The 26,737-nt window shown below is 43.8% G+C and overlaps 1 protein-coding gene across 3 annotated transcripts in view; it reads left to right on the top strand.

Annotated features, from left to right (window-relative positions):
- Window positions 1-25,379, top strand: part of Rora (RAR related orphan receptor A) — a 100,888-nt gene extending 75,509 nt beyond the window's left edge. For 2 of the 3 annotated variants that reach the window (XM_037208198.1, XM_028867411.2), the window contains exons 4-10: window positions 1,877-2,272; window positions 8,521-8,642; window positions 10,233-10,365; window positions 11,157-11,264; window positions 12,682-12,792; window positions 13,958-14,070; window positions 15,957-25,379. In XM_037208198.1, coding sequence (XP_037064093.1) covers window positions 1,877-2,272; window positions 8,521-8,642; window positions 10,233-10,365; window positions 11,157-11,264; window positions 12,682-12,792; window positions 13,958-14,070; window positions 15,957-16,121 — 1,148 coding nt within the window. In that variant the 3' untranslated portion in view covers window positions 16,122-25,379. The remainder of the gene's footprint in view (window positions 1-1,876; window positions 2,273-8,520; window positions 8,643-10,232; window positions 10,366-11,156; window positions 11,265-12,681; window positions 12,793-13,957; window positions 14,071-15,956) is intronic. The other variant, XM_028867418.2, reaches the window with a different exon arrangement.
- Window positions 25,380-26,737: the final 1,358 nt, after the last annotated feature.

Below are 26,737 nucleotides of genomic sequence, written 5' to 3'. Positions count from 1 at the left end.
AGGTCCGTTTTAAGGGCTTTTCCGGGTACACTAGCTGACTGTCTCCAGAGATCTCCTTGGATGGAGTGTCAGCCTGCCCTTCCCACCATCAGATGTTCTTAGGACCCGGTGGAGCCACCCAGGTTCAGGTTCATTTTCACTCCATACTCTGCAAGTCTACCCACTACGAGAGAGGTCAAGCTTTATGCCACTGGGGACAGGCATCATCTCGGAACCCACACTAAGCCCGGCTTCCTACAGCATTAAACTGACAGTTAGGTATGGCTCTTATCAGCTTGTCAGTTAAAACTGAAAGTTATACATGCATTTCTTTGAGTGCTGGTCATTTTTTCCCCCTCACTAGATACAACTGTCATTGTATTAAGACGAAATCTAAAGCCTAATTACAGAGTCAGAGATATTTTACCCATAGGGGTGTTCTAAAATATTCTTTGCCCCTCCCCAAATTAAAAACCTTCAGAATGGCTTCTTACTTATAGGTTGTTGTGAGGAAGAAAATGTATTCAGGGGTTTATAAAATTATATGCCTATTTGGCGTCCAGCCCCACCTGAGCTGCGGAAGCTCCGAGGTTGCTGGTCTTCTCGTCTGTTCCTCTGTGTGAAGGACAGGACATCCTCCCCTGGCGAGAAGAGTCCACCAGCTGGCCAGTGGAATGGGCTCTCGGCTCCCAATTTCATTTTCATCTCCCCTGCCTTCTGCCCCTCATGTCACTGACAGTGGTGGGATAAATGAGTTCATCCCCCCCAATCAGGAATCAGTTAAACTACAATCAATTAGGAGAGTGAAGTCCCTCCAGCACAGGCTACATCTGCAGAGTGCCTAGGCAGGAAAGAGAAAAAAAAAAAAAAAAAAAAAAAAAAGAACCTCCGTGGGAGAATTCAACCCAGGAAAATGGTTTCCTGTTGCCTAGATGAGTGTTCAGGGAGCAAACACCTGAGGTAGTGAACCGGGAGCCGCTACAGCCCTGCCGCCTCTCACCTGGAGGACCGGTCCTGAGCACCAGTGCTGCAGACAGAGATCATCCCCGGGGATCTTACAAGGCCTGCCCTCCACTATCCTTTTTTACCTGAGGCTAAATGACTGCAAAGGATCACTTCATGGTGGACCCAGTTCAGACCCAGGGCTGTGTGCCTTAACTACTCGGGAGGCAGAGAGAATGACCCCCTTGCACCTGGGAGTTTGGGGCCAGCCTGGGCAACACAGTGAGATGATCCCGACTCCAACAAGAAAATAAAGACAGGCCCATGGCGGCCAGAAGACCTCCTAAGTCAGGCAGATGCAGACATACGATTCTGCAAACTAGACAGCCTCCCCATAAAGCCCCAGATCTAGCTGCTCGAGCAGGAAGGACTTCATTCTTGTGTACAGACTAGAGTACTTAGTAAAGGATGAAGCTTCTGCCTCAGCATACCCCAGAAGCCTTTACATCTCTGCCTCTCTGTCCAAACACTGCAAAGGAAGGAAGGAAGGGGCAGGTCTAGGCCAGGCCATGTGATAGAGAATGAACAAGCCCATTAAGCTATACTTCAGGGCCAGGTTTGGTGGAGTATGCCTGTAATCCCAACACTTAGGAGGCTGAGGTGGGATGGTCAGCAGTTCAAGGCCAGTCTGGGCTACTTAGTGAGACCCTGTCTCAAAAGGGTGGGGAGGGGGAGAAACAAAACATTATATCCTCAGTGAGTCTAAGGGTTTAAGACTGCAGGAAAACAAAGAGAAGGTTGCCTGGGATGCATGTTGGAGGAACAGGAAGCCTGTTCTTGCTTGTGGGTGACCTGCTTTTGTGCTGACCTGCTCTGAGATTTTTCTGGAAACCCGAAAGCTTGGGAAAGAATAAGGGTGCCTGGTTCAAAGTACACTTTGCTTTCTCTCTTCCAGCTGTCAAGTTTGGCCGGATGTCCAAGAAGCAGAGAGACAGCTTATATGCTGAGGTGCAGAAGCACCGGATGCAGCAGCAGCAGCGAGACCACCAGCAGCAGCCTGGGGAGGCCGAGCCGCTGACGCCCACCTACAACATCTCAGCCAATGGGCTGACGGAACTGCATGACGACCTGAGCACCTACATGGACGGGCACACCCCCGAGGGCAGCAAGGCCGACTCCGCCGTCAGCAGCTTCTACCTGGACATCCAGCCCTCCCCTGACCAGTCGGGACTGGACATCAATGGGATCAAACCCGAACCCATATGTGACTACACACCAGCATCTGGCTTCTTCCCCTACTGCTCCTTTACCAACGGAGAGACTTCTCCAACTGTATCCATGGCGGAACTAGGTAATGGCGGGTGTGCATGCTGCCGCTGGCTTGCTCTGGGCATGCCCTGTGAAGTAAAAAGGGTACAAGGGACTGTCCTCTGATGGGTGGGATTTCCCCTCCACCTCTGCTGCTGATTCAGAGGCCAGACTTGCTGTGTGTGTGTGTGTGTGTGTGTGTGTGTGTGTGTGTGTGTGTGTGTGATTGTTCCTATGGTGTTTGCAGTAAACGTGTTGCTCAGGAACTAGACAGGGTGTATGCAAGCAGCCTGTGTCCCACAGGGCACAGAGGAAGGCCACTCAGGCGAGTTATTCACTTAGACTCCGGGTATTCCTTTATGCCTAAGGTCACACACATTCACAAAGTCCACTAACCTAATCTGAGCCATAGGTATAGTTTTGTAATTTTAAAGTTTTTAATTGACACATAACAACTATGTATATCATGAAGGACAGTGTGACATTTCAATACATGTTCACATGGAGTAATCATTGACTAAGGGCATTTAGCAAATCTGTGACTTTGGACACTTAGCATTGATTTATAGTGAGCATTCAGAACCCTCCTTTCCAGCTTTTTCCAAGGGAAGTCCACATTACCATTCTCAGAGCCGCCCTCCTGTGGGGCGGGCACACCACAGTTCGCTCCTCTCGTTACCGGTTGGGGAATGACCCATCTGGTGGGCCCCTCAGGTAGCCGAGCTTTGCTGCACTGGTGTGAATTATAAGTGCCTGAGGTGACGTAGCTCTGAACTTGCCGAAATGTGTTGAAGAGGACCAATCAGTTTTCAGGTGACCAAACTGATAAGGTTTTATGTAGGGCTCACTTTGCCAAAATAACAACCAGACACTCACCTCCTCATTGTTTTCCTCTTGGGAGATGATGCCCTAGAAACACTGATAGCCAGACAATGGAAACTCTCCCTCCGTGTGTGTTATGCTAACACCCTCTGCCATATTTAATCAATTTTTTAAATACGGTGCTATTATTAGACGAACTTTGATAAGAGCCTTCGCAGTGGCTGAGTGATCTGCCGTTGCCAGCGTTTCTACACGGGGTCATTACAGTCCTTTGGGGTATTTCAATTAGCTGCTGCGGAGGCCAGTGAGCTCCGAGGGAGACCCGGGGTGGCGAAGAACCAGCCGGTCTGACTTCAGCACACACATCCTCGGTGCACAGCCATAGAGGCCGTGTTCTTTAGATGGTGCCTCCGCCTCTGTACCCCATAAAAGATCCCTTTTAAGTGAAAATTGATATTTCCAGTCAAAAATCCCGAAATAGAACAACTTGAATGTTCTTTACAGTTTTTACACAAGCATCTCTTTCTGGGTCTAAATTTAAATCCTTGGGAGCCGGGGCGTTTAAGCCCGCTCTTTAACCACTGCACAGGACTGAAGGTGTACCATCGCTCTTTTGATTAGCAGAGAAACCTCTGAAGTCAAAGTCATGCTGAGCAGAGGTAGGTTGATTTTTTTTTTTTTTTTTTTTTTCCCCAAACTAGAACAAAAAACTTTTTCTTTTCCTTTTTTTTTTTTTTTTTTTTTTTTTTTTTTTTTTTTTTTTTTTTTTTTTTTTTTTTTTTTTTTTTGGTCATGGAATCTTGGTTGGCTGAGCCTGAAGCAAAACTGTAATGAAAATTAAATTTTCAAAAATGAATAAGGATTTGACTGAAAGCCGACAAAGTTCCCACGCAAAGTGACCTGACTCACCCCAGGCCTGCCGCAGCTGCCACCCCACCGGAGGGACAGTGAACCTGCCTGTTCGCCAGTGTTCGTCAGTGTTGAAACAGAGCCAAAGAACTGAGTCAAAGCATTACACCCCTCTCCTTCCCTCCCCCCCCCCAGCATATATTTTGGCTAAAAGAGCAGAAATACCTGAATGGGGCTAAAAATGGCTGAGCTGGTGCCCTCCAGTCTCTGGACAGACCTATACTGGTCACCTCCCAGTGGATCTGGGAGTCATGGTTATAGCATTTTCCAGGATGAATAGACTAATAGAACCAAACTCAAAACCAAATTAGAATTCTTCTGAGAGAGGATATTTTCTATCCCACTTGTATGTCAGGGGAGTTCAAGGTAGCTGAACGTGGCATGTCAGTGGCCGAAGACTGGCTGAACCCTCTCCCGAGCTACCTCATCTGCTGTGAGATTTCCTTCACAGCCTTACCGCCTGTGGTCCTTTCCAACAAAACCTCTTGACCTCCTGGTAGGCTAGACTTTGTCATAAGAATTTAAGCCAATCACGCAACAGGAAAGTAGGCTCTACACGAACATATCCTAAGTCCAATCCCATCTTTCAAGAATTATACCCACCGTATTTTGAGCAGAACAGGTCTTTATCCTTGGCTAGGAAACCCTGCCGGTGGCATTCATTTAGTGCCTGAATCACACATTCCAGATAACCAGCCAAGTTTGTTTTATAAAAGTGCTCACAGGGTTTGTTACAGTGCCTGACAGCACCTTGTTGCAAGAGCTGCCTAAGCAGGGACAGTGCGACAAGAAGTCAGCTGCTGTGGGTTGTGGGTCCAGCTTCGCTGTTGGTTGCACAAGCCGCTCTGAGCCACGCAGCCCACAGGCAGCAACTCTCCTTCTTGTGCATCCCCGTATGTAGAAAGGTTAGCGTGCACTCTGAAGCCAGATGGTATCTGCATCAGAGCTCTGCCCCTCACCAGCTGTAACTAACACCTTGGCAAAGTTACTTAACCACGTTGGCTCAGGTGCCTAGCCAAAGAAATGGGGACAGGGCTGTCACCTTCCTTCATCTTCTGAATAAATGTGTGTGTGTGTGTGTGTGTGTGTGTGTGTGTGTGTGTGTGTGTGTGTGTGTGTGTATTCAGAAAAGATGTAAATCCTTTGGGTCTGCACACAGCAAGTGCTGTGTAAATTTGAATTATTGATGTTATCTGTAAAAATGAGGTGCATTCAGCCCAGATGGTACCTAAAGTTCTAGCCGACCCAAAGAGTCTGAGAGAAAATCTTACAAGTCAGGACTCCCCATGTGAGGGGTTTAAACGTTATAACACACACAGCACAATTCAAGTTAAAAACAGAGATTTTCTTGCCTTCGGGTTTTGTTTTGAAGCAAGCTCACAACTTTGCACTGGGCGGCATCCACAGCTCTCCACAGCCACGAGCTGCCCAGGGGCAGCGGCTGGAACACACTGGGGGCCCTGCCCGTGCGGCCATGGTCAGGGTTAGGAGGGAAACGGACTCACCTGTGTCACAAAGCAAGACAAGTCACTCACCTGCTGAGCTTTGCTTGTCTCCTAACTCCTAGCAGACCTCACTGTCCCCTACCTGGTCTGAGAGTCACACTGACTTCTTAGATTTTTATGTGATCTGGTTAGACTCTCATTTGCGAAAAGAGACGTTTAGAAATAGTGAGGTGTCTTAAAAACATTAGCCTTGTCAGATCCACTATGAACTGGAATCAGAAACACTGCCTGAACAGTTGGTCAGAATGTAGCTGCTGCCCCCTGCTGGCCTACTATGTGCACTGCGCCTGTCGTTGTCTCTTCCTATTGGCTGTCGTGAAAGTCCCACCTAAGTCCAGGTGTCCATGAGCCATTTTGCAAACGCTGGGGATCAAACCTATGGTTGTGAGCATGACAAACAAGCACTCTGTCTCTGACCTACGTCCTGGATAAAATCAGAGACAGGGCTTCACTCCGTACCCCTGGAACTCACTACATCCCTCATGACCGGGAACTCATGGCAATCTTCCTGTCTCAGCCTCCCAAGTGCTGGGATTACAGGCATATGGCACCATACCTGGTTCCCAGTAACATTTGTTAGGATCAACTGAACTAGATGTTGCCCATACTTACTAACAGGAAAAGACCTAAGGAAGAGCAGAGAGTGAGCCCTGTAGGACTCCTGAGTCTCCTTGTTTAAAAAATATGCTAATCTTGGTTTATAGTCTAGACACTGTTCTCCATATCGAGAGCTCTTTATCTGAGCATTAGTTTTCTGCTTCCCAATACCCATTCTTTTTATCTTACGAGCTGGCTTCTCCGCTTCTCAAGTCTGTCCACTTGAAGTGCTTTCTTTTATTTACAATCCTGTTTGTTTGTTTATTTGTTTAAGACAGGGTTTTTCTGTGTAGCTTTGCACCTTTCCTGGAACTCACTCTGTAGCTCAGGCTGGCCTCAGTCTACCTGCCTCTGACTCCAGAGTGCTGGGATTAAAGGCGTGTACCACCACCGCCCAGCTCTACATTCCATTTTTTAAAAAAAAAATACTGTTTATCCAGGCTGCTCTGGTACCTGTGTGTTGCCAGACAGGGCTGTTAGGGTTTGTTATGTGTCTGCGTCTCCAAGGAGACTCTGGTTTTGGATTGCATTTAGGTGAACTTGCCATTCTCACACAAGCATGTCTCCTGCCGTCTGAAGGAAGCTGCAGTATGTTTATAAGCAAGCAGGCTCTGCCGCTGTTGTCCCCGGCCTTGCGTCCTTTGTCACCCTAAGTGGCTTGCCGTGGACTCAAGATCCTGGGAAAGTGGTTATTTTTCAGTGTGATTTGATGTTCATAAACTCCTGTCAATTCTTTCCAATACATTTTTTAGACAGGGTTTTACTATGTAGACCTGCTAGCCTAGAACCTTCTATGCACAACAGGCTAGCCCCAAATGCATGGCCATACTCCTGCCTCCACCCCAAGAATTCAAGTTGCAGACATGTACTGTCATGTCCAGCTTTTTAAACATTTGAGTCATCCTTCCATTCCCTAACACTGACTACCATCCTGCTTCACGCGCACTCTCTCCGATCTCAATTTTAGCAGCTGCCACCCTGGTCCTTCTGCTCCAGCCTTTCTAGGTCCCAAGATACCAAGCACAAAATTGCCCGTCCTCTGTCCCCAGATGCAATCTTCAGTACCTCAGTTTTCCTGGCAGAGTTCTGCTTGATCCTATTGTTATATCATTTCCCAATTCAATCCTAAACATCCAAGATCCTTCAGAAGATGGGCCCCTAGCTACCCAAGTCTGCTTTAACCCTGTCACGCCATCCAATCTGTCTGTCCCTGACAAATGCCACTGTGTTCTTTCATCCACTGGCCCTTCTCTACAGAACTGATCTCCTTCCCAACACAACTGACCACTCCTGCCAACCCTACCCATCTCTTAGGGTCCAACATGGTATCCCTCCTTTTCTAAGAAGCATTCTGCAATTCTAGTCAACCAACCCTGAACTCTCCCTACACGGATAGTGACTACCTTTTATCTTGTGGTGTGATTCACCTCACGCTTTATTGTCTAATGTCCTGAATTATCTTTTCTGTGTGTCGACACATGTCCACAGATGATCAATTCTAGGGATATCTTTGGCATATGTTTAATATTACCAAAGCCATCGTACACAGTCTAACAACTATACAGCATCATATGTGATGCCCCCCTGTTCTAATTATGATTCATTCCATTCTCACAGCAGCCCATGAACAAGTGCTGTAAGAAAAACAAAGTACAGGGAGGTTAAAGGCCTTGCCAAGGCCATACAACTCAGAAGTAGCAAGCAAATACATGGACCCAGACCGTCTCACTCCAGGGAGGGTCACTCTCTTCACCAAACTAATACATAGTCTGTTCATGCTTCAGCAACGCTTGTCCCGATGTCTGCTAGAAAACCAAAGGTAATAGCCAGCTGTCATGAGAAAGCTGAGGAGATGTTTCAGTCAATAAAAGGATTGCCATTACAGCATGAAGACCTGAGTTCAATCCCTAAGGACCTATGTTTAAAAAAAGAAAAAGCTGGACATGATGTAAGCACAGCTGTGGAGGAGGAGAGTAATGGAGGCAGACTCTCGATACATGTACATATGCAAAAATAAAAAAAGTTTATATACATACATACACACACACACACATTCACATATACACACACAAACACATTCACATAATTTCCTGACTTTTCAAGAGCCACTTTTGTCCGGATATCATAAAAAGTCAGGAAGAGGCTGTCAATCATTTCCCTAAGGCCATCAATCTATGTTCATCTCCAGACACTGGCGGAAAGCCTATGACAAGGTCAAGGTCATCAAGGTCTCTGAATCTAATACGCTCCATGCAGTCAGTGTTGGCTTTGCAAAGCCTCTCTTTTCCATCCCCCTGTCCGTATACAGAAGAGTTCCGGCTTGCTTGCTTAGCTCCATACAGGAAACCAAACCTTGTCAGCACACTGCTTTTCAGGAGTAGTTTTTGAGGGCAAACAACACAAGCAGGACAGTTACTGGTGCCTGTTCATGGTTGTGACCTCCCGTTTTCCTCCCCAGAACACCTTGCGCAGAACATATCCAAATCCCACCTGGAAACCTGCCAGTACTTGCGGGAAGAACTGCAGCAGATAACATGGCAGACCTTCCTGCAGGAGGAGATCGAGAACTATCAGAACAAGGTAGGGCCGGAGGAGTTTCTCTTCCCATTGAGGCAACATTGAGAAGGGGGTTGGAGGAAGGCATTAGTTCAAGAGTGCAAACAGACCGAAGGCAGACAAGACTGTCTGGCATCAGATCTCTCTAGTCTCTGCTTAAGGACCTGACTTCCAGAGCTGATCACAGGCTCAAAGCTTTGTTGTCTTCCGCAGATGCTAGTGGGTGAAAGTCCAGCTGGAACAAATTTCATTGTGTTTTATAAGTCCCTCTGTGCCAGTGGGAGACTAGATCAGGCAGCTTCCAGAAGTCTCCATGAGCTAGGACTTGTCCTGATGCCACAGTAGAAGATTTTTGAGAGCTAAGAATTGGTAAAATAATCAGCCCCATGCTGCATGCTTCTAGGTTAACAAAGTTGGTTAGAGATTGTGGACAAGAACGGGGCTTGGGACACTGGAGAGATGATCCAGTGGTTAAGAGCACTTGCTACTCTTGCAGGGGATCTGAGTTTGATTCCCACAACCTGAATCAGGAAGCTTGCCTGCAAGGGGGGTGTTGGGGAAGGACCGGACAGACAACAGACAGACAGATACTTAAAGAGCTTGGCGGGTGGTGACCCTGCTTGCTTTTATCTCTATGACACTGACCAATGGGCCTCTAAAGTGGGAGGGTGAGCCAAAGGTAAGGTAATGGCGATTAGCCATTTGCCTTTGGGAAGAACCGTGGTGGCCTTTGCCAGGGGTGGTAGAAAGTCCGGCTGGGAAAGGACCGTGGAGATGATGGAGGTATATCCTCCCCATCACCCTTCCTGGGGAGAAAACCATCATCCCGTGGCTATGGCTGCACAGTGAGAGCATCAGGACCATGTCCTCAGGCGACTCAGCTCCAGGGTTTGGTCCCCATCATCCTGTTGGAAATAACCTTAAGCCGCAGGGTGTAGTGGGAGAGCGGATGAGCAAAACAAGAGCTCCAGGGCACGGTGATGAGTAGGAGGGTGGGAAGAGGAGCAGCCCATCACCCACGCCACAGAGGAGAGCCAGCAAGCCTCGTGAAGCGGGGCTTTGGCCTCAGCTCCGCTTATACAAGAGTTTGGGTGTCATTTCTGAATAGTAGACAATTTTGTATAAACATATGAAACAAGGGTATCATCAAGCATCTAGCTCAGCAGGTATAGACAAAAAAATGTACTTGGCACTCCTTTCCTTCTCTCCACCCCCTTGTAAAGTACGGGTAAACTCCCTAAAATAATGAACTGATTTAAAAAAAAAAAACCCTCCACTTACCGTGGAGCCCACAGTTACAGCAGTCATGTATTACTCGCCTGACTTGTGTCTAGCTGTGGGTCCCCCATGCTCAGAATACCCCTGACTTTCTGCTCCCCCACTTCACCACCCCCATTCAGTTGCCTTCAGACAGTAAGCTAGGAACCTCAGGAGGCAGAAAGGATATGGAAGCAGGCTTTTATAACCTAAATAACAGAGACTGTATTTTTAATCCTATAATCTTTTTTTTTTAACCCATTTCCAAAGAAAGCTTTTCACAGACTAGGCAGCGGGAAGCTAGCTGCACTGGGGGTCCCAGCTCGTCGTATGTTAATATGTCCCCCTCCTTCACAGCAGAGAGAGGTGATGTGGCAGCTGTGTGCCATCAAGATTACAGAAGCTATCCAGTATGTGGTGGAGTTTGCCAAACGCATTGACGGATTTATGGAGCTGTGTCAAAATGATCAAATTGTGCTTCTAAAAGCAGGTATGTGCTCTGCAAGTGCATCCTGATGTCGCTTCCAGCCTGTTTTCACCTGCTTGTTAAAGAAACGCTTGCTAAGGAAGGTGTCGGAGCCGTTTTCCCAGGGATAATAGCTCAGGGTTTGCTTAGCAGAGACTGAACCCGTTTTATAAAAAACATTTTAAAGACGCATTCAGCGGGGCTGGAGAGAAGGCTCGGTGTTTAAAAGCACTGGCTGCTTTTGCAGAGGACCCAGGTTCAATTCCCAGCACCCACATGGAGGCTCACCACCATCCATAACTACAGATCCATTGTCTCCTGACCTCCAGACACCAGGCGTGTACATGGTGCACACATATACATGCAGGCAAAGCACTCACACATAGCACGTTATTCGTGTATGTGGGGTGTGTGCACATATATTATTAAAAAGATGTTCAAGAAGCATTCCATTTTCCTACTCCCCGGGGAGGAAGGTTACCCTGGGGAATATTTGCACCCCAAATCTTACCATCACCCTTCAGGCCCCAATGCTGAGTTGTTGGGAAGATGTTTATGAGCTCAAAGAGTCATTCCTAGGCTGGACTGTTTATATAAGTATGCATAAATGTTTCCCAAGCGACTTTAAAACTCTGCACCACAATGTGAGTCGGTCCTCATCTCTTCTGCCCCTTGGACAGAGGGCTGGTGTGACTGGTAACACATGGCTGCCCTGCACTCTGCCACTGTGCCGTCTCAGGAAAGCTTCTGTTGTTAGCAGCTCAGGAAGGCACTAGGATCAGTGGACTGATGCTAAGCAAGTCTTCCCCATGCAGGCTCTCTAGAGGTGGTGTTTATCAGGATGTGTCGTGCCTTTGACTCTCAGAACAACACCGTGTACTTTGATGGGAAGTATGCTGGCCCCGATGTCTTCAAATCCTTAGGTAAGGAAATCTCACGCTGCTGTCTCTGTAAATGGGGGTCATGTTCAAGGATGCGTCTGGATGGAAGCTCTTGTTGCACAAAATGAAACTGGTTATTTGGAACCCAAATTAAAGGGTGATACACCTATTTTACTCTGTGTAGCTATCTGCTGTAAAAAAACAGTATGCACGCAGCAAGTACCTTTGTCTACATCATCTGCAAACTCAAGTTCATTTGTAGGTTAGTCACTGAGTGAGTTATTGTCTACATCACATGTAAACTCTTTGTAGGTTGGTAACTGAGTGAGTTAGTACATGATCTTTCAGTTCCCCTTTCAGGTTCAAATAAATGAGATTTTCAATGAATAAAGTGTTCAAATAATAGAGAGAATATGACTCATATGGAAAATGAAGCAAAAATGGAAAAGTCCATCATCCTCTCATACCGTAACCATTTATGAAAAGGAAATGTAAACATCAAAAAAGTCCAACAGAACTAAAGAAAACTATGGCATATGCATCATTAAAAAGTCCTCTTGAGTTTCTGTAATATAAATCATCAGAATGTTGCCATTAAGGAGAAACAAAGGGAACCCAAGGGATGTTGACTGGCTTATTTTAACCCTGAGTGGCCCGAGGTTTATCTAAGTGCGCCACGGCCCACTACCACTTACAAATAGTAACCAATGGGCAAACCTGAATAACAGGAACAAAACTCAACTCGTCTTAGGTGAGTTGAATTATTATTTTAGGGGACTTTCACATTGTTTTCAATTTGATGAATAGTCACAACAATTACACCACCACCATGGATCTGAGTAACACAGCCAATAGGGCATTAGATCCTGTTCATTCAAAATGAGGCTTCTGAAGGTAGACAACCTGGAGTTGAATGTCAGGTTGCGACCACGGGTATATTGCTTATCTCTGTTAAGTTTCCATTTCCTCAGTCCTAAGATGGGAATGCTCACAGTAACATGCCCTTCACAGGGCTGTTTTGAAACCCGAGGCAATGCTAAGAATGTTGTCCAAGTTGTTATCTGACTAGGAATCATAGGACAAACGTTCCCTCCCATTACTGTAGGTGATGATGATGACGACGGCGGGGGGGTGGGGTGGGGGGTGGGGAGGGGTGGAGGGCGTGGGAGGGGGGGTAGTCCTGATATGAAGCTGATGGTGGTGGCTAGGACACCTGAGGATGATGATGGTGATAATGCTTTGTGATGATGGTGGCAATGATAAAGGTGGTACCAGGAGATGTTAATAGTGATGGTGATGTTGGCTGAGCCAATTTCTTTTTAAATACTTCAAACTACTCAACTAAGAAACACTCTTACTATCCCATCTCATCTCCAACTTCCACATCTCTTCACCTTGTTCTGTATTCTTCTCCTAGGGTAATCACCGGCATCCTAAACTTGCTTTCTTTTAACCATAGGTTGTGAAGACTTCATTAGCTTTGTGTTTGAATTTGGGAAGAGTTTGTGTTCTATGCACCTGACTGAAGATGAAATCGCATTATTTTCTGCATTCGTACTGATGTCAGCAGGTAAGAAAATCAAACAGAAATACAACAGTCTCTGGCGTGTCCAGGTAAAGAATGTTTCCACAAGGCACAGGACTTCTTCATCTTATCCAGTATTTGAGGGGCTTTCCAGAGCAGCCACCACCCTTACTCAGTTTCAAGTTTCTCAGAGAATACCCCCCTCTACGCAAACACATACAGCTCTTTTCTAAAGACCTATGGGACTGGGGAGATGGCTCAGGGGGGTCAGAGCACTTGCTGCACAAACATGGGGGAACCTGAGTTCAGATCTCAGCACCCTCATTAAAAAAAATGGCTGGGCACAGTCACACACAAGTAAGAGTAACCTCAGCACTAGGAAGGTGACTGGAAGAATGACGGCATTTGCTAGCTGCCAGACTAGCTCCAAGTTCAGTGAGAAACCCTGTCTCAAATGAATATAGTGGAGAGTGTGGGGTAAGACACCTAATGTCCTCCTCTGGCTTCTACAAACGTGTGTACACATGCATTCCTCTCTCAAACACACTTGGGGGCGGGACACACACACAGACCTCATGATATGTAGACAACAATTTTAAGAAGTACTCCACATAACAAGACAAAGGATTTCAGAGAATAGGGCTGCTCTTCTTGACGCCAGTCTTCGTAAACACTGCCATCCACAAATCTATCCTGCCTCCAACCTACTTGGAGTTCCCGCGGGTCTGCCTCTTGGGGAACAATCCTCTACTTGGAATTCTCACACAAAGACGTTCCTAAATGAACAACCCTTAAGTCATTTGAAATTCTGTTGACAGTTTGCGTTGCCCCGGATTAAAAGGCAATTTTACATTTCCAGGAAGGCCAGCGGGACAGGCGGGATACTGCCTGCAAAGGAAGTACCTAAAAAGCTTGGGGAGGGCGGGGCACAGTGGGTTCCTGTGCAGTCATTGGCCCTAATGTAGCTGTCCTTCAGAGGAAGTAGAAGAGTACCCGCCTCCCCACCTCCCAGGACCAGGGGCAGGGGGAAGATTTAACAACCTGGCACGCTGTGTCAGAAGTTGTCTTTCCGTGCTGCAGAGCTGGCCTTACTGGCCTGCGAGTCTGTAAACACACACTATAACACAGAAAGCAATGTTTTGGGCAGGAGGAACAAGGGTCTGATGCCGTGTTGAAGGAATGGCACTGAGTCTCCTTTTTTCACATTTAGATCGCTCGTGGCTGCAGGAAAAGGTAAAAATAGAAAAGCTGCAACAGAAAATTCAGCTAGCCCTTCAACACGTCCTACAGAAGAATCACCGAGAAGATGGGATTCTAACGAAGGTAAGGTTCACAGGGGCCCAGCTGGCCCGGCCTGACCTATCTTCTGGCACAGATCTTGTTTGCTGTGTCTTTATAAGTCACATGGCCAGTCCCAGAAAGTTATCAGCGTGCATGGGCTACTCACTCAGAAAGTTCTGTTGGGCCAAACCTCACTACTCAGGTTAAACTCTATTTATTATAATTGATCACAAAGTTTCCTGCAGTAATACAGCCATCTGGGAAGACATTTATTACATGTTAATTATATATATATGGGGCGGGGGACATGTGCATGCCGGTGCTACAGAGACCAGAAGAGGGTGTCAGATCCTCTGGGACCGAAGTTATGGGCAGGTGTAAGCTGGCAAACTTGTGAGCTGGGAACTGAACTCTGGGCCTCTGTAAGAGCAGTGTGTTCTCACTCACTGAACCATTCCTCCAGCCCCAGGAAAGACTTCTTTCCCCCCCCCCCCCTTAAAGAATGAACCCTCTCAGGAACCTCTTCCTGTTCTTTAAACTTAAGCATAGAGCAGGGTCAGCATGCTGCACTGACTTAAGCAGGAGGCTCTTTGAATCTAGGAGGAGGAAGCAGGAAAGGACTAAAAGAAGATAAGCACGTGTTCAAAGATTGGTTCTCTTGAATTCATTAGTTATCATCAAGAAATCGCTTTTTGTATTTTGTTTCCTACTTCTGTGCTGTATTAAAAGCACGAGTCTTCCTTCGTTTTTGCTAATTACCCTTGACAGCTAAAACAGGCCAGACCTCGCAGTGCTGCTGCTTCTGATGTCAGGGAGGCATCCGTTTCCACCCTTTGCTCGGTTACTGTGTGGTGGTGTACAGAAGGTGATTTGAAATGTTTGGTGCTTGGGTTTCATCCCTGATTCCTCCTGCTGTTTTCCTGATGGCTTGGGGAGGTCAGGGTGGAGAAATTGGTTTTGATCTTGTACATGGTCAGTGAGCAAGAAGCAAAGGGGAGGTCCCAACTGCCCAAGCATGGGACCACCATGAGGGCTGTTATCCTAGAGGGCCTGACGCAGACAGGATCTGGTGAAGCCCTTTCCTAGAGACAGTGACTCTGATCTGCAACCACGAGACACCTTGCCTTTCTGTAGTTCAGTAGGGTTTACAGGCAACTTTGCAGGTCATTGCGGTTACCTTCAGCTGCTAGACTTTCATTAGCTGAGACCCTGAGTGGCTTTCTAGAGAAAGATCTTTCTCTAGAAGAAAATCACCCATAGCATTTACTCATACTAGTGAATGGCTAAGAGACTCAAGACACTAACCAGATGATCTGAATTTGACCCCCCAGGACCCACATGGTGGAAGGAGTGAACTGACTCCCAGAAGTTGTCCTCTGACCTACATACACACATGTACCATATATACATACTTACATAGAGAGAGAGAGAGCTGAGATAGATAAATGCAATTTTAAAAACTCAAAAGGATCAACCCACACTCATTCCGCATATGATGTATAATAAATAGGTGCCCCTCTCTGGCTGTAGTTGCCCTTGCTAACCAGGACTGCCACTCACCTACTTCTCCATCAGAAGACCTCTTTTTTCCCCACTGAGGCAGCCAGCAGGGCTTCAGATGGTGCACCCCGCATTAGGGAGGAGCCCAGAACCTCATCTAGACTCTAGCAGTGAAGGGGGGGAGGGGGCAAACTTGCTTATGAATACCTCCTTGAGTTAAATTATTCATGTTCAAAATGCATGTGGGGTATTCCAAGCGTCCTAGCCCAGGACCTCCCTCATCTCTCCCTGCCCCCTCACGAGAGGCTTACGCAGCATCAAGTGCGTCTTCGCCATGATGAGCAGTGCTGCGGAGGTCCCCTGAGTCCTTGAACTTTCCCTTTCGTGACCACCCTCCCCTGACTTCCTGTCCTTTCTCCTGCTTACAGCTAATATGCAAGGTGTCTACGTTAAGAGCCTTATGTGGACGACATACAGAAAAGCTAATGGCATTTAAAGCAATATACCCAGACATTGTGCGACTCCATTTTCCTCCACTATACAAGGAATTGTTCACTTCAGAATTTGAGCCAGCGATGCAAATCGATGGGTAAACGTAGTACCCGAGCACTTCTAGAACATCTGAAGTACAAACATGAAAAGAAAAAAGAAAAAAAAAAAAACAAAGGAAACAAAACAATGACAACGAAGACAAAATTAACTGAGACACTTTCTACGGCCCTGCACAGCCCTGGAGCGCCACCACACTGCACAGACATCTTATGGTGATCGGGGTTCAGACGCAGAGGGAAAACAATCAGAACCAATAAAAGCTAAACTTGTTTTGCTCATGCATATGATTTCCACTATGCCTACAGATATGGACCCTTTTTCTGTCTCAACTTCTAGAGCGGTTGACCTCTGCATATAACAGGAGGAGGGTACTACGGTCAGAGGAGTCCCTTTTCTTATAGCTCACTGCCCACAGACTCTTACGGGTAACAACAGAGTCCAGCAGTAATCGGTGACCCCAGTGTGCGTAGTTGGGGGAGGGGGGTCGCAGCGGTACTTTGCACAGCTTGCTTTTCTGTGTCATGAAGGAAGATTTTTGTTTTTCTCACCGATTATTGCCGGTCAGCGGGATGGCGTGAAAAGGGGATCCATAGCGCTCGCAACAATAGCATTATAATATATTACACAGGGTAAATGGGCATGAAGACTATATATAGCTAAAGAGATATTGTTTATATATTGTTTTAATTAATATAAACTGTAGTGACTGGCGTAGCTTTTCCTGTTGAATTGATAAGGCACTTTCCGTTTTGCACCTTTTGTTTCCTTTAAATTAAATGCTAGCGTGTTCACTGTCGCCGTGTCGCATGTACACCAGAAACACAAGTTTAGCTGAGAAGGCTTGGAAGGTACGTCGGGAGGTATTTATGCTGCTGTTTACAAAAACAAAAACAAAAAAAAAATAGCAATTACTTTTAAAAGACTGGCTGGTCATATCCAGAAATCAACATGTTGAATTTTTTTTCCCACCTATAAATTTGGAATTAACGGACTGCTCCCTAAATCATATTTTGTTTTGCATGCAATTAAGAATGGGTGTGTTTATGCTTCATACAGAGTCAAAGAGTATGTGCATCTTTTGAAGTTTTTAAAATGCCACCTTTGGGAAGTGGAGGAGGAGAGACTCACTTGACACAATTCAGTAGTCAAAGGGACACAGTATCAACTTGGAATTCGGATGCTTTCAGGACTAATTAGTAACCAGAATTGATTAAATTTATTGATTAAATTGTAGCTCTTATTTAGAAGAAGGACCCAAAGACTCTACGTGGAGCAAACACACTCCCCACATTTATTGAATGTCTTATGTTCTTGGCATCAGGAGCCCTAAGAATTCATCTCAGAGAAAACTGGTCCTGGACTAGCTGTCCCAGGTTCTAGACCACTCCTCTCCATGTTGGGTAGACCATGGATGAAGATGGAGGGAGACAGTGTCGAACCTGGTTCCTGTATTTAAAATAAGCCTTCAGCGTGAAGGCGATACCAGCTGCAGACATTTTCTCGTGTATTCATCTTCACTAGAAAACTGTGGACTGTAATTTATTTTTTTAAATATTTAGAAGATAGTTTGGCTTTTGTGTTCAGGTAAGAAGTATTGAGGTATCCTTGATTAATTTTGCATTTAAAAAAATAATGCCCAGTGGGAGTAGGAAGGAACATTCTTATGTTCACAGGTGTGCATATTTTAAAAGCAAGTGCCCTGGGACTACAGAGGTGATGACTGAGTTCTCCAGAGCGCATCAGAGGAACAAACCCAGCAATCAGATCAGGCCACTCAAAAAAGCCGGTAACTCCAGCTCCAAGAGACCAGTGTTTCCTCTGTGAGCAAGCACACACACAGTGAGAGAAACAGAGATTTTAAAAAAATCAATAAATCCTTTAAAACAAGTGCCCTTTTGAGAAATTTGGAGACATTTGGGAGATGACTTTGGTCATAAGACACTGGTCTGGCATCAAAGACCATATCTGTAAGGAAAAGGAAACATCTTCCATGGTACAAAGGTGGGTGCTTCTACGAAACCCTATACATCTAATGGCCTCCTCTGCCACTAGGGTCCTTCTAGAATCTTTTGCCAGCATTTCTGTTCCTGCTGATGTCCATATGATGGGTTTACCAGGGCCAGCTTCCTAGAGCACATCACAATTTTTAACTTCACTGACTTTCTGCCTTATTTACTGAGGGACTTGGAAAGTAGGAAGGAATTATTTGTACAGAAATGTGTGGGTGAAGCCTAAATAACATCTGATTTTTTTTTTTCAAAAACATAGTTAAGGGTTTAACCATAAACAGGAGAGCGATATTTACTTAAATTTCTTACAAGCATAGAAAATTTTATGTGTTTATATAGAGAGGTTAGCTGTCAGCATATAGTATTTATATTGGGCAAGAAGGGGTAAATCAAAATTTTATTTAAGCATAGTTCCTTTAAAGATTAATAGTATTTATATTCTGAAAAGAGTACAGTTTTGTTATTTATTTACCCTTTTTTTCCTGTTGTTTCTCCTGTGTGAGGGAATGGTGTGAGGTTTGGGTTTGGTTTTCATTTTTCCTGTCTTTTTTAGTTCAGATTCACTAAATTTGGGGATCGTTTTAGTAAAATATATTAACTTCTTTTTAACCAAAGCTTTCTGCATATGACCAGCCTCAGGTGCTAGCGCGCTAAAGAGCAACTAAACCTAATTCCAGTGTCCATGTGTGAATAAGGTGAGCTGACCCAACTTCTCGAAGGGTGAGAGAGAAGGTGACATTGAACTTCGGAGAAATTTGTTTTCCCAGAAAGGATTCTGCATGTACCTAATGCAAAAACAAACACAAGATACTGCAATCTCAGTACCATACCATGGTGCCATTGCTTTGACAATACTGCAGGAGAGTGGTGTGAGTACTGCTTCCGGGTGTTCCTGAAAGAAAAGCAGGAAGTAGGCTTCCAGAGCCAACTCCTCCGACATTATTGGGCCGGAGCCACAGAGACAGATGCTCTAAGAAACTGAGGGACAACTATGGTTTGCACCTAAGCTGAGAGTCACAGGAAGTCCAGAACAGGATGGAAAACCTTTGGCATTTTTCTTTTCTTCCTTATGGTGAGAACCACTTGTGTGGTGTCACAAAGTGGTTGCTGACACAGAACCATAACGCTTACTAGTTCATGTCATTGAAGTTGCCCGAACTTAAAAGGCTCAACAGTCTCCTGGGGACTGAACAGTATTGTATGCTTGGCTGCTAGAAGGCCATCAGACAACTCTTTTTTACAGAAGGTAAATGAGGCTTTTGTACAAAATCTGGATGTTATTACTGGGATACTCAAGTGATCCAGCAACATCATGAGAAATTGGCCTTGGCCACAGCAAAATCCAAAGTGCAATTGAAAACACGTTTTGGACAGATCACAAATTGTGCTAAGGCTATGGATTTTTTTTTTTAAGCATTCAGCATTCTAATTTGTGTTAAATTCATGGATTTTTTTTTTCCAAAGTCTTTCACATCCTGATTCACCCTTCCTAACTTAAGGAAACCATGACCTAAGACACTGCTTCAAGTTTGGTTGTTCTTTAGTGAGTGGATACCAGATCTCTGTGAGTGGATGGGGGTGGGCTGAGGATCAGGGGAGGAAAGAGTGGTTTTGTGTGTGTGTGTGTGTGTGTGTGTGTGTGTGTGTGTGTGTGTGTGTGTGTTGCTTTTGTGTGTATGATATGCGTGTGTTAGACCGCTTCTAGGCTACTAAGTGTCAATGGGAAAGAAAATGTATTCAAAATACATAAATCAAAACTAGAAGATGGAAAGAAAAAAGATTTATTCTATACAAAGCCTTGTCTGGACCACTCTAGAGAGACTTCTATTTTTTTAACCCTTCTATAAATATTTGATGGCACTAGAAATATTCCTGCAATAAGATGTGATTTGTGTAAAGAAAAAAAAAAGATTTTGTAATGTGAAACAAAGAAAGAAAGTAATGTAATTTTCTAAAAAAAGAAATACAAACAAACAAACTTTGTATTATTTTCTTGATGGAATTTGCCTATCTGTCTTTGGAAAAAAACTTTTTATTTCATTGAATGTGCCATAGTAGATGTACGTGTTTTTAGTTTTAGACTAAGGGATGGCTGTTTGTGTTCCGACATTCCAAAATGCAAAGCAACTTAGAAGAAGCCTTGAAGGAGGTTTCGGTAGGATGCGAGCGTCTCCTTGTTGCTCTTTTTGCACACGTCTTTAATTCCTACCTAGTGCAATATCTGTACATAGAGCACTTGCGGGTGTACTTTGATCCCTCAGGGAAAAACACATATTTGTACAGTTGTTGGGTTTGTTTTGGTTTTTTTGTTTGTTTTGGGGTTTATTTTTCCTTTTGGTTTTTTGGCTAAGGAATGTCGATCGAATCACTTGTCAATGTTGAGAGGCAGCCAGATAATCCGCCTAAAGCCACTGTTTCCAACACCATGTTTGAGTCATGTCTTTCCAGTACTATTATTTTCAAATAACAATTATTAATAATATTAATAATAATAATAAAAAGCTATTTTCTGACAGTTCTTTGTGCTGACTGGTGGAAACCGAAAGGGGGAAAAAAAGCACCTTATGATTGACTTACTGTGAATGACAATCCATCTTGGTGTCAAGGACAGCCCTGTTGTCTGGAGTTGGGGCTGAGAGTCAGAAACACTGTGCTCAGGGATCTTCTAAAACTCTTAAACAGGGTGGCCAGTGGACTGGGACAAATTGTGTTCTTACTATTAAAAAGAATGATGAATGCTATCCCTCCAAGGCACAAGTGAACTGTAGAGAAGTGTGTATATGTGTGTGTCTGTGTGTCTGTGTGAACTCTTCACTGTCTCATTTTGTTGAGTTCAAAATTCCTGTGTTTCAGAATACTTTGTAACTCCTGAGGCAGTGTGACGTTCTGCCAGTGTGTATGAAAGATGACTTCAGAAGTGATAGACCAGTCAAGGAGCGAAGCGCAGCCCGTTTGCTATTTCCCTAACAATTAAGACGATCATGGGAAATAACTTTACATTTTAAACAGTTTCAAATTCTATGTGTTATGAATTAAGTTTTTTGTTTTTTGTTTTTTAACCAGCAGTAAAACCTATCAGTGAAATAGGCAGCAACAGAGAGTCTTTCAGATCTAAAAAGCAACAGTTTTGGGGTTTTTCCATTGTATTCTCCTCCAGGAGCAAACCAAACTCCTTTTATGCAAAACAGTTCCTACTCCACAGCTCTAGCTTTTTTGGTTTGTGGGGTTTTTGTTTGTTTTCTTATAAGAGCTGACGTTTAAAGACAGATCAGTTCCTTCATGACAGACCACAACTCAATCTAGCTTTAAGGGTTTCACAGTTCTGACCATAGTTCTGGCCTCACATTCCCATATACCACTTCCCATAAAAGCAGCTCAGTGTAGCTACTGATTCTGAGTCTCCTCCATACATGCCTGGCAGAATCACATAGCTTCTTATTGCTGTAAGAGAACTTGGTATGGGAAACCTGTCCCTGTCCATCAGGTGACAATACCACCTCTCACCTTGTTTGGAGTGGAGAAGGAAGCAGAAACCTCCCTCCTTTTCTCCCCATCAATGCACCTGTGTACATGTGAGACATTTTTACATGCCATCACAGGGCCACCTCTTACTCAAAGTTGTGATGCAGAACCCCACAAGGGCATCCTTGTACTATGGATCAGTTATGTGCCCAGAAATGCAGCCACAACAGTCAAATGCTGATTAACTGCTATTTTCTGTCATGCTGCTCTTCATTCTATTCCCCGAACACTAATGTATGAGATGCTTCTACCAGCTTTGATAATAGGGACTTCCCATTGCTGTTGATTTTTAACTGATTGATAAGGCCAACTATCGATGTCATCAAAGGTAACTGTGTTCTTCCTATGCCCATGCATGCATGTGTCTCATCAGTTCACGACACTATCAAAATAATGTTTTTAAACAAGCAAGCAGGAAGGCTGCTTCATACCAGGAAGGTGGCTCCATGTCCATGAATGGAGGCAGAGCATGTTCGACCACACACATCCTCAGAACTTAGAGCAATAAACACTATTCAGTCGCTTCTTTACTTGTAAATGGGTGACAGAATATTTGATCCAAATAGAAACCACCATTTCCCAGGGGTCTCGTGTGGAGAGTGGCGATGAATGTTTGGAAGAGATACCCAGAGAATGTGTTCTCTGTTTATATGCAGTGTGTTTTGCCACATAAGCTGTCCTGTGCTTTTCCTTCGATCCTCCTAGAAGCTAATGACAGCTTGCTGTTAGCTTTATATGCTATGCATGTCATTATGTTGTTCTTCCAGAACAACTGGCTTCTCTCCTGTGTTCCTGTACGATTCCTTTCTCATGATGACTTGTGTGGAGGAGTCACTACATCTAAGATGATGATCACTGAACACATTGCATACATAAATGCAGAAATTTCTTGAGCAATATAGTGAATATGATTTCACACACACACACACACACACACACACACACACACAATCCGTATGTACTGTACACATCTCCCCGAATCCTCAATTCTCTGCTTCTCCACAGTGGTTTGAAATCTCATCTACAACAGTGGCAACCATTTTAAACAGTAGGACATTAGCTGGCTGCTTCTTTAAATGTACCTGTACTGTCTGCCTGCTCCTTTTGTGGAGATGTGTTTTTGTATTGGATGTTTGGGCCAATGGGAGGCTTCAAGCTACAACCTATTTTCCCAGTTTAAATATATTGAACTTACGACAAACCCCAGACAAGGCTTTTAATCTGTAAAGAACTGCAGTGTTGGGTGGTTTATTTACAAACCGTTTTCAATGTTGTCCATTTTTATGGCACCTTTAACAATATACTTGTTTCCAAAGTACAAAAAAATAATAGGTTAAATAATCTAGCCATAACTGAATGTCAAGCAATAAAACAAATGACTTTTGTGCATAGACTTTAAAAACTACAAATTTTAGACATCTGCATGTAAATGCAATCTCTTGTTTACTGCTTTCTTCAACTCAAGCAACAGATTCCTTATTTACTGTTAACTTAAGAACTTGTAATGGCCTGTACACATTCTCTCCTACTCTTCTTTCAAATTTACCTTCACCCTGCTTTTGAGTCCTACTATTTAATGTTGTTCTGCACACCTCTATACAGTTAACTTTCTGGCTTTCGTTCTGTATAGATAAGAAGATGTTATATTATAAACAGCCTACTCAGTGCAAATATTTATCTGTTTATCAAATCCACAATATGCTGTGTAATACTGGTTTTACGATATAATCTATTTTAGACATAGCTGTTTAGAACTAGAGTGTGCTATTTTTGTGTTTTTCTGATGTGTGGTGCTAGATAAGTTACTTTTGTGAACAAAAAAAATTATCCCTTTTATTCCTAGACAAAACCACCTTTGGGTCTTGTTAATTTCACTGAGTATAACTATATATTTGTATATATATACATATATATATATATATTTACCTGTACCCAACTGGCAACTGTATCAGAGTGCTAGATTTGGGACATGCTTTTCTCTTTAAATACATAATATCATTATATAAATTATTCTAGAGTGTATTTAATTAGGATAAAATTACATCCTTAGTATGGATATTTGACATATACTGGGTGAGTTTGTTCATAAATATGGACATGAAAAACTGTTACCATTTATTTAAGTGTGTTGCTCAGCTTTACATCACATCTCCTGAGCTGAAAAATAATTTGACAGGCCTTGACCCCAAAGCAACAATCTCATTTAGTGGAGAAATCCTTTCTTGCCTTACTGAGGAACTCCATAATGGGCACCTGACTGAAATCTATTAATTCCTAGTATAGAAAATATGTAGAATATTTATAGAGGATTGATAGCACTGTAGGCCATTCTCCTCGTCTCAGTCATGAGATGTATGGACATATGCATTGGGCTACACTCCAAATTCAGCAAGGGATGATGTTTTATTATGACCGCAACCAGTTCTGTGAACTGAGTGGAGGACCTTTGTTAACTTTGACCTCTTTCCCAAGACCAATTGGCGTTGTTAGAGTTGTACAGCAAATATCTAACTAAGGATGTAATTGGCCTTCTTAAATATTGATTAGAATTGTTCTGTAATATTACTGAATTTGTAAGATCTTTAGCAAAGATTTTTGAGCAATTTATAAATATAGAGCAAATGTTTCTGTTTACTGCACTTTTTGTAACTGAAGGTGATAACTTCTCAAGTCACAATTAGTGGATCCCACGCATCATAATACATACTTAGCCACCATTCTGGACATTTCCCATTTTTATTGCTGTTCCCTTGATTATAAATGTAATCAGGTGGTTAATGAAAGCTAATGCTAATAATTGACCTTTTAAAGTGAATTTGATACAATTTAGGGAGAAATCTCTTTTAATGCAATCATGCCATTCCTTAACTGTCTAGCTTGAAGAGAAATTGAAACATTTTTTGTTTGTTTGTTTGTTTGATTGGATGATTGATTGATTGACTTTTGCACAGTTTAGTATCCCAAGCTTCCCTAGGGTAGAAATTTTATCTCTTTGTACTTGCACATGGCCAGCACATGTCAGCATTTGATGACTGTTTAAAATGACAAGTGTGCCCACAATTAAAACACTCCCCACCCTGAGTGTTTGGGCAAAACCTGACACTTGCAAAGTCATACAGTTAACAATTCTATATCCAAGTCTACGAGTCACGCTGTCCTTTTGGAGGACATGAAATGCTGAGTCTAACTGTGTGTGGGTCTCCAGGATCAAGCACACAAAGGTCACACAACTCTACAGGTAGCAAGCCTGGCCTGCTGGAAGTGGTTGTGAAAGTCTGGAAGCAGCGATGCCGAACCTATAAATAAGATGCTGTCTCTTTTGTGTACAGGATGTCAAGCTTCTTTTTCTGTCACACTAGAAATGCAAACCATTTATGGGATTCTTAAAAACCATAGTATGGACCTAAAACTTTGCTAATGATCTTTACTAGAGGCTCATCCCACTTTTCACTGACATTGGTTTTCTTTTCAGTCCTCTCTCGACAGTAGTAGATTCCTTACTCCCAGCTGTTTATTTTATTGAATCCTGAATTTAAAGAAAAAAATATTTTGATTCATTTTGTAAATACAAGATGTAAAAAAAAAGAGAGATTTAATGTTGTCTTTTAAATACTCCAATTTTCATTCTAATATGGATGTTGTTATATTGTACTTAGCAACTGTACCTTTAACATTACAGTACCTTTATTAAAAGTGCATTGAACACATCAATTTTAGATGTGCTTTGTGTGCTCTTATCCTATAATAAAACTTCAGCTTCTAATGGAACATTTGTCTTGCATTTCTTCCTTCCTGAGTGACACTGTATACATTTCTAATTATATCCCCCTTCTTGTGAATGGTCTAGTGAACCTTGATAATCAGTAAGACCCACAGATCAGTAACATTGGCACCACCTGGACTGTTACAGATAGCTCAGTGGCTAAGAGCATTAGCTGCTCTAGAAAAGGGTCTAGATTCAGTTCCCAGAACCCATATGGTAGCTTAGAATTGTCTACAACTCCAGTTCCAGAACATCCCTATTCTGGTCTCCATGAACACCAAACATGTATGTGGTACACATGTATTCAAGCATGCACTAATACACATAAAATAAAAATAAATTGTAAAAAAAAAAAAAATGTAAGCCCCAAACTCAACCTAAGTCGTAGTAAATCAGAATCTGCATTTTCAAAAGCTCCAGGTGGTTGGTGATGTCATTAAAAAAGAAGAAGAAGAAGAAGATGTGCATTCACTTCCATTCTGCACGGAGGAAAAAACAGGTAGTACAGCAGTGCAAGCTACCCTCTTAGCCAGGGGGACAAGGGGACATGTCTTAGTCACTGTGAAGTGGCACCAGGACCAAGGCAACTCTTATGAAAGAAAGCATTTCATAGGGCTAGCTCATTATTATCATGAGAAGATGCATAAAGGCATGGCACATGGCACTGGAAAAACAGCCAAAAGCTTTACATCCTGACCCACAGGCAGCAGGCAGAGACAGACACTGGGCCTGCTGTGGGCTTTTGAAACCCAAAGCCCACCCCCAGGAACAAACCTCCTCCAACATGGACACATCTACTCCAACAAGGCCACACCTCCTAATCCTTCCCAAACAGTTCATCAACTGGGGACTGAGCATGCAAGTATACGAGCCTATGGGGGCCGTTCTCATTCAAACCCCCACAGCCAATGAAGAAGTATTAACTTGCAAGCAATGGCTTAGGGATTAGTAGTAGCTGTTGGAAAGAAGGGTTGAGGCCTCCTGCTTGGAAGAAGTACCCAGGTCTGACTAAGGATAGCAACCCTGAGTGTAGGGAAGCCGTCCTGAATGTTCATCATACTTTCATCTTTGCTTCAGAAGCCATTGAGATGGAATGGCTAAAAAGATGCCAAAGATGTAAAGCCTGAAGACCTGCACTGTCACTGCCCTACCCAGGCTTCCTTCCCTTCAGTAGATAACTTACTTTAGGGTGAACCATGGATGGAACATGTGATGAGTATCACACCATTTTAATGGTGCAGCAAAGTTACTGTGAACTATTTTTAAAGTCATACCAAGAACTTTTAGGGAGCCCGAGTGGGTGAGTGTATGTACATGTTCCTCAGGAGTTGTTACATCTAGTTTTATGGAGATGATCTCTCAT

This window comes from Peromyscus leucopus, chromosome 7 (assembly GCF_004664715.2).
Source record: "Peromyscus leucopus breed LL Stock chromosome 7, UCI_PerLeu_2.1, whole genome shotgun sequence".
In the NCBI taxonomy this organism is placed as follows: Eukaryota; Metazoa; Chordata; class Mammalia; order Rodentia; family Cricetidae; genus Peromyscus; species Peromyscus leucopus.
The sequence above is the reverse complement of the archived record's forward strand: the minus strand, read 5'-3'. Positions and strand labels throughout refer to the sequence as shown.